Raw genomic sequence first — 8,154 nt, 5'->3', positions numbered from 1 at the left:
TCTTATCTGTTTTTTCCAGCCCAGAGGAATCCTGTGTGCTTCACACTTATCACGTCCATTCAGCCACACACTGAAACAGCTTTAACCATGTAAGGGTCTCAGCTATCCATGGCAGTCTATTATAGGAGGGTAGGAGATAAGATAACACAGGCTATACATAAAACCCACCTAGCATCATCGCCTGGCTGGGAGCCCACCTTCATTCATTCAGACATGGTAAGGGAGTCACTGTTTTTAGTCTTTATGGTGATTTTAGAAGTCTTTCGCAAAATTGTAGATGCTGTGTATTTAAAAACATTCTTTATGTACTGTGCCCTCTATAGGATTATGTATAAGAGTAACTGTTTCTTTGTCTCAGGCAAGCAAGAAAGCTTCCAACAAGAGACAGAGGGGAGGACAGAAATCCTCCTCAAATGTCTTTTCCATGTTTGAGCAGTCTCAGATACAGGAGTTCAAGGAGGTAAAGTACCAGCTAATGACACCACTTCCTTTAAATTCCTGGGGAAATGATCTTGGAAAAGATGTATTACTGCAAACTTATTTTTGAGTATTTCCTAAAAGTATTGACAGTAAGTCTCTAAACTTGTTATTCGATAAAAGTTAACAAACATTTTTTAATTATAAAACGCTTTCAAAATTGAGAAATGGTTCTGTGTCACACTTCATTTGAAATATTCTTTGTTCTTCATCCTACAGGCGTTTGGTTGCATTGACCAAGACAGAGACGGTGTTATCAAAAAACAGGACCTGAAGGAAACTTATGCACAACTGGGTAATTTCTGTACTTCCAACATCTGATCTTTTACATATTTCAAAGGTGGAAAATAGGTATAAACTGATAGCAAATAAACTACAATAAGTGAAAGCTGTAATGATGTTGACCTGCTACTGTTACTGCATTTAGTAAATGTATATTGGCATGTCTCTGTGTGTTTTTGTGTACCAGGGAAGCTAAATGTCAAAGAGGAGGAGTTGGATGAAATGTTGAATGAAGGGAAGGGTCCCATCAACTTTACTATATTTCTGACACTTTTTGGGGAGAAACTCAATGGTGAGAGATTTACAGATGTTCAAAGAGATCTTTGAAATTCCTGTGAGGTGCTTTCAGGTGATGGATGAATTATACTTGATCTTCCTCCAGGTACTGATCCTGAAGACACCATACTAGCAGCCTTCAAACCTTTTGATCCTAATGGGACAGGCTTTGTTAATAAGGATGAGTAAGAACTCTTATCAATTAGCTTTCACGTTGTTCCGTGTGGCCCATAGCATTATAGCAGGGGTCTTCAACTGCAGTCCTCGAGAGCTACTCTCCTGCAGCTTTTAGATGCATGTGGAATTACCTCTTTAGTATGCTATCAGGTGTGTCAAAGCCCTGGTAACAAGCCATTTATTTGATTCATGTGTGTTGGAGCAAGGATGCACCTAAAAGCTGTAGGATAGTACCTCTCAAAGACTGGAGTTGGAGACCACTGCATTAAAGTATCTTATTTTTCCTCTCCTTTAACATTTATTTATTTTTATTTAGATTTAGACGACTACTGATGAATCAGGCTGATAAATTCACAGCAGAGGAGGTTTGTGTTTTCAGCTTTAATGTTTTGTTTTTGACAGATTCTCGTGTAATTTATAAGATATTTTCAGTGGACAAACTTTCTCTTTATAAACCTACAGGTGGATCAGGCCTTCGCTCTCGCTCCCATAGATCCAACTGGAAACATTGACTACAAGTCTCTCTGCTACATCATCACACATGGAGATGAGAAGGAAGAATCATGAACGGCACAGTTGTGGGAAGGCATGTCGTAAAGTCCAACTAAACCCAGCTTACCTAATATAAAAATGCAAATGACTGCTATTAAAATTATATCTGAAAGTATTACACTCTCTCCACCTCATACCTTTGTAAAACAATTGGAAATTGAGAATTTTCTCATTTGTAAGTTACTAATAACTACCAATAAAGTTTTGGCCTCCTCAAATACGTTCCTATTGCTTACAAATGCTCATGTTGTTAGGGAAAACTATATATTGAGTAAGACCAAAAATGCTGTAATTCCAAAAGAAATACATCTCCTGCATATGGAAACGGTCAGTAAAGATGGTACTTATTTTCATTCCACAAAATATTTTAAGAGATTTTTTTCTATAAAAGAACATAAAGTAATTCCCAAGATGTCTGTGAAGGTTCTCAGTCATCCAGGTCATCGTAGTCTAAGGAGCATGGAAAGAAAAGCGTCTGGACTTCTTTGAGTTGCTTGAAGACGTTTCACCTCTCATCCGAGAAGCTTCTTCAGTTCTAAGGTCAAATGGTGGAGAGTCCCAGATTTAAACCCAGTGGGAGTATCCCCCCAAAGAGGGACAAAGTAATTCCCAAGTTTAAAACCTAAGTTTGTCACAAATGCAGGATACTGCAGGCACAATGGTAAACCAAAAGCAAGCCTTTAAATATTAAAATAACTTCTCATAAAATAAATAAATTCTTTAAACAAGAATCCAAAAAAGCAAAAAAGCCAAAAAAAAAAAAACCGAACCAAAAAAAAGGAACAAGCTGGGAAATGTGTGATATATCTTGGCACAGGACACAGGGAGGATTGAGCACACACGGAGGGCTGATCAGGGATTAAACAGAAAATTATTGATATATGAATGATCAACAACAGGTGAAAACAATCAGGGAATCGGGTAAGGACAAACAGCAAGCAAAGTTAACTTTGAAAGTGAAACAGAAAAGAGACAGACATGAAAACTAACACCAGACAAGTGAACACTGGTAAATGGACTGGTTCTCATATCGTGCTTTTCTACCTGCGCACTCAAAGTGCTTTATACAAATTGCCTCATTCTCCAATTTACACAAGCAGATTTTTTAATGCTTCTCACATAAGTGCTTTCTATCTAACATTGAGACACATTCACACACATTCATACTGCATCGGAGAGCAACTTGGGGTCAGTATCTTGTCCAAGGATATTTATCATGCAGACTGGAACAGCCGGAGATCAAACCCCCAACCTTCCCAATCAGTTGATGACCTCTACTTCCTGAGCTAAACATGGAAACGAGACATGTTGGTTACGGCATATAGTTGTAAAAAGGGTTTCTGGCTACGTTGGAAGTTACCACATTTCTCTCGCGCTAGCTTGCATGGTCTGGCTCTATGCTCTCTAAGTGAACACAATTATCATGGCCCTCCTCCATAGGCACCTTTATTCCACAACTTTAAACAGCTGTGCTCCCCTGGATTAGCCCTAATCCATCAGTGAAATGTGCCGATTATGACTGAGGGACATGCACTTGGGGCACAAGTCACACCTTATACTCTTAATGTCACACAGGTTTGCCTAAGAAGCTTTGGATGTTACGCTGTTTCTTGTCTATAACAGGTGGAAATGAACGGCAACTAAGCTCTCCCACAGTGCAGGGTTTTCCCAGTCCCCTAGCTCTGGAAGTCAGACAGAAATTGCCAACACCACACTTTCCCCCTGTCTTTACTCTCTGGCAAGTCTGACATAACTTCCAACAAGGTCAAATTTTGCGTTGGAAAATAAAATTTCAGTTCCATTTTATTTATATAGTGCCAAGTTTTGCACCGGCCTGTGTAGGAGAGACAAAAGCAATCCCTGAGAGGGGTATGGGGACCAGCTCTCTTCTGGCAAGGTAAGGTGACACACGTATGCTAGACTATGTGGAAATCAGGGATTTGAAGAAGCCACGTATGCATAGTGTTTATATAGCTACAATGGCAAGTAGGGCGTGGCCACCACAGGTGATGTGTCTTAGAGTATTCATGTCATCAGTCCTCATACATATGGAATATGTGTAGGGTTTCTGGAGTGTCCACACAATAGAGAACAAAACAGTATCATTGTAATGAATCCACTTTTGACCAATAATGCAAAGCAAAACTGGATGTGGTTTTGAGTTCAGGTGTGTTCAGTCACATTACCACAGGTGTATGAAATCAAACAACTCTCGGCTTTTACAAACATTTGTAAAAGAATTGGTCCAACGGTAAATGGATACTACAGTCCCAGCAAGTCAGTGTGTGAAATTTTCTTCTCTGCTAGATATTCCACAATCAGCTGCAAGTGGTTTTACTGCAGAGTGGAAATATTCAGGAAGTGTAGGAAACTAGAGGCTTTGTGACGCATGATCATCACAAAACCCGACAACATGAAGTGTCTGAGAATTATGTAAAGAGACAGAAGAAATTGAAATGGATAGTTTCTGTACCTGCCAAGTATTTTAAAACCATATTTTCTACCAAGAAGGTTTTCACTTTAGTTAAGGAATAGAGCTGGGTTAAATAACTCTAGATTTATACTTATTTTAAGTAGAAAACATACTAGGCTTAAAAAAATGTATTTTAGCGGTTTCATTTGTTAATAGCTGTATATGTTATTATTATTATTATTATTATTATTATTATTATCATTATTTTACTAGTTAAATAAAAACAGAAAGTTAAGGCATTAAGAAAAAATATTTAGTTCACACAGTTTTTGAGAAAACCCTTGCATTGCATTATAATCCAATATTATTCTAATATTTCTCTGTAAAAACTTAATTGCCTGATTTAGTCCGTGAATTATAAGAATTTATTTAAATGACTGTCAAATGTCCAAAGTCACTTTGCTGGTCTCCTTTCCTGTCGTCTCTGTTCTTATCTCTTTTTCCAGCCCAGAGGAATCCTGTGTGCTTCAACACTTATCACGTCCATTCAGCCACACACTGACACGGCTTTAACCATGTAAGGGTCTCAGCTATCCATGGCAGTCTATTATAGGAGGGTAGGAGATAAGATAACATGGGCTACACATAAAACCCTCCATCATCACCTGGATTGGAGTAAACCTACATTCAGACATGGTAAGCCAGTCACTGTTTTTAGTCTTTATGGTGATTTTAAATAAGATTTTGTTTAAAAAAATTAGGAATCTTGAAGATGCTGTGTATTTAAAAACATTATTTACGCACTGCGAAATCAGTTGTTTTGATCCGTTCAGTGCCCTCTATAGGATTATATATAATATATACTTTTTTCTTCATCTCAGGCAAGCAAGAAAGCTTCCAACAAGAGGCAGAGGGGAGGACAGAAATCCTCCTCAAATGTCTTTTCCATGTTTGAGCAGTCTCAGATACAGGAGTTCAAGGAGGTAAAGTACCAGCTTATGACACCAATTCCTTAAAAATAAATTCAAATTCATATTTAACTTATTTTTCATTGTTGTTTAAAGCCTACTGAAAGACTAAATAGAAATTTTAAAATTACTTAGAAATTTTAGTTAGTTACTTTAACCAACTTCAAAGGAAATGCAAAGTTCCCAACATCCAAGAAAAAACATCAGGTTTTCACTTTTTTTATCCTCTGTCTGAAAGAAATGTGTTCAAAGTATTTCTAAACGTATTGACAGTTGGCCTCTAAATGTGTTATTTATTAAAAGTAAAAACATCATTTTTCAGTTATAAAACTCTTTCTATGATTCAAAAATAGTTATGTGCCACAGATGTGTTCTTCATCCTACAGGCGTTTGGTTGCATTGACCAAGACAGAGACGGTGTTATCAAAAAACAGGACCTGAAGGAAACTTATGCACAACTGGGTAATTTCTTTACTTCCAACATTTGATCTTTTACATATTTCAAAGGTGGAAAATAGGTATAAACTGATAGCAAATAAACTCCAATAAGTGAAAGCTGTAATGATGTTGACCTGCTACTGTTACTGCATTTAGTAAATGTATATTGGCATGTCTCTGTGTTTTTTTTGTGTACCAGGGAAGCTAAATGTCAAAGAGGAGGAGTTGGATGAAATGTTGAATGAAGGGAAGGGTCCCATCAACTTTACTGTATTTCTGACACTTTTTGGGGAGAAACTCAGTGGTGAGAGATTTACAGATGTTCAAAGAGATCTTTGAAATTCCTGTGAGGTGCTTTCAGGTGATGGATGATGATATTTGATCTTGCTCCAGGTACCGATCCTGAAGACACCATACTAGCAGCCTTCAAACTTTTTGACCCCAATGGAACAGGCTTTGTTAATAAGGATGAGTAAGACAGCAATTAGCTTTTGCATTGTTGCAAATGGGCTATAATGGTATAATATTTTATATTGTTTTCCTTTAATTTTTGTTTTTGATTATTTTTTAGATTTAGACGACTACTGATGAATCAGGCTGATAAATTCACAGCAGAGGAGGTTTGTGTTTTGTTTTTGACAGATTCTCATATAATTTTTAAGATATTTTTCAATAGACAAACTTTCTCTTTATAAACCTACAGGTGGATCAGGCCTTCGCTCTCGCTCCCATAGATCCAACTGGAAACATTGACTACAAGTCTCTCTGCTACATCATCACACATGGAGATGAGAAGGAAGAATCATGAACGGCACAGTTGTGTGAAGGCATGTCGTAAAGTCCAACTAAACCCATTTTACCTTGGCTGTTAATAATTTGACCTGTCTGCAGTGCAGTGCTGTCCTTGAGTTAGTGAAGGTAATAAGCCCTATGCCCAGTACATGTGAACTTAACTGAAATCTAAGCCCAATGAGATGTGGGAGGAATAATCAAGCATGATTTTAAGATGGGGAATCCTTTTCTGACACATGGTCACACGACCGCATGGTGTGAGAAGAAGTTAAGAATTTTTGCTCTAGAAATCATTTTTAAAATGGCATAAATTGTAAATGACAGATACGTGTATGTGCTTTATAGAGGAGTTTTGTCAAGTTTCATGAAGTTTTTTGTATATTGAATGTTCAGGAACTCAGTTTTTCTTTTCGTTGCTTCAAGGCAACGTTGTGAAATAACGTCTTCTTGGAGGGAAACTTTGCTAACATTGTGTTGGAATGTAATCATATGTTACTTCATGTATTTGTGTACATATTTGTGCTCATTTTACATGTTGCTGATGTGATGACTCTTGCACATTGGGATGCCATCAAAATAAGTCTCCCTTTCAGAGACAGTTGCCAGGCCACAAGAGATATGGGTGACTATGATAAGCCAAGATTCAGCCTCTTCTGAATCACATGATAATAATAATAATAATGGATTGCATTTATATAGCGCTTTTCGGGACCCCTCAAAGCGCTTCACAATACCACTATTCATTCATGTCTCCTGTATTTCTGTAATGCTTTAGATATAATTATTGATGTGTGTGGGCAACTGTGTATGGCGGATCTTTTATTTTATTTAACAACTTTCCTTTCAACTTTTTTGTTTCAAATGTGCTTTATATTTGGTAAATGGTAAATGGCCTGTATTTGTATAGCGCTTTTACTAGTCCCGCCTAGGGACCCCAAAGCGCTTTACACACCCAGCCATCCACCCATTCACACACCCATTCACACACTGGTGGAGGCAAGCTACAGTTGTAGCCACAGCTGCCCTGGGGCAGACTGACAGAAGCGAGGCTGCCATATCGCACCATCGGCCCTTCTGGCCAACACCAATAGGCAGTAGGTGAAGTGTCTTGCCCAAGGACACAACGACCGAGACTGTCCTCGAACTGGCAACCTTCCGATTACAAGGCGAACTCCCAACTCTTGAACCACAATCGCCCTATTATATTTATATATAAAAATGATTGGATTGGATCAAATAAAACATCAATCAACCATAAATATCATATCAACCATATATCAAACCTCAAATACATCAATTAAGAATACAAAATAGAAAAAAACAACAACAGCAAAAACCCAGACCAAATCCTGATGACCATGAATCCATAAATGGCAATGACATTATTTTATATTTTCTGCTTACAAAAAAAGATATGGCATTATATATTCTTATTGTACTATTATTTTTGTTCCTATATTGAGAGAGCTGCAAGAACACTGATGAATTACTTTCACTTCAACCCTTTCTGACTTTGGTGTCCTATTTAAAGTACAAAAACAAGAATGCATCTGTAATCAAAATACGAAATACATCTCATCTGTTATTTAGAAGTCTGTTGAGTATGATGTCTTTTTTGAGAACATTTCCTTAGAATATTTTTATAACAGATTTGATGTTAGTTTTTACTAAAATTGAGTCATTTTTAAAAAAAAAAATCGAACAACAACAAACAAATATATATATAAAAATACATATATACTTTTTAAGAATTAAAAGTAAAGAAGGTGGCCCTGACTG

At 37.2% G+C, this 8,154-nt stretch overlaps 2 protein-coding genes across 2 annotated transcripts; both read left to right on the top strand.

The window, feature by feature from the left end:
* The first annotated feature begins 85 nt into the window (after positions 1–85).
* LOC120745856 (myosin regulatory light chain 2, atrial isoform-like) lies at positions 86–2,005 on the top strand. Its single transcript, XM_040051049.1, has 7 exons — positions 86–216; positions 359–460; positions 697–772; positions 947–1,051; positions 1,142–1,220; positions 1,529–1,577; positions 1,675–2,005. The coding sequence occupies exons 1-7, from the start codon at positions 109–111 to the stop codon at positions 1,777–1,779; spliced, it is 624 nt and encodes a 207-aa protein (XP_039906983.1). The 5' UTR covers positions 86–108; the 3' UTR covers positions 1,780–2,005.
* Positions 2,006–4,761: 2,756 nt separating this feature from the next.
* On the top strand, positions 4,762–7,252 carry LOC120745417 (myosin regulatory light chain 2, atrial isoform-like). Its single transcript, XM_040050243.1, has 7 exons — positions 4,762–4,873; positions 5,059–5,160; positions 5,532–5,607; positions 5,783–5,887; positions 5,977–6,055; positions 6,155–6,203; positions 6,287–7,252. The coding sequence occupies exons 1-7, from the start codon at positions 4,871–4,873 to the stop codon at positions 6,389–6,391; spliced, it is 519 nt and encodes a 172-aa protein (XP_039906177.1). The 5' UTR covers positions 4,762–4,870; the 3' UTR covers positions 6,392–7,252.
* The last annotated feature ends 902 nt before the right edge of the window (positions 7,253–8,154 follow it).

The sequence above is a fragment of the Simochromis diagramma genome, unplaced genomic scaffold (assembly GCF_900408965.1).
Source record: "Simochromis diagramma unplaced genomic scaffold, fSimDia1.1 OVJJ01000131.1, whole genome shotgun sequence".
Classification (NCBI taxonomy): Eukaryota; Metazoa; Chordata; class Actinopteri; order Cichliformes; family Cichlidae; genus Simochromis; species Simochromis diagramma.
This window is presented reverse-complemented; position numbering and strand designations above follow the sequence as displayed.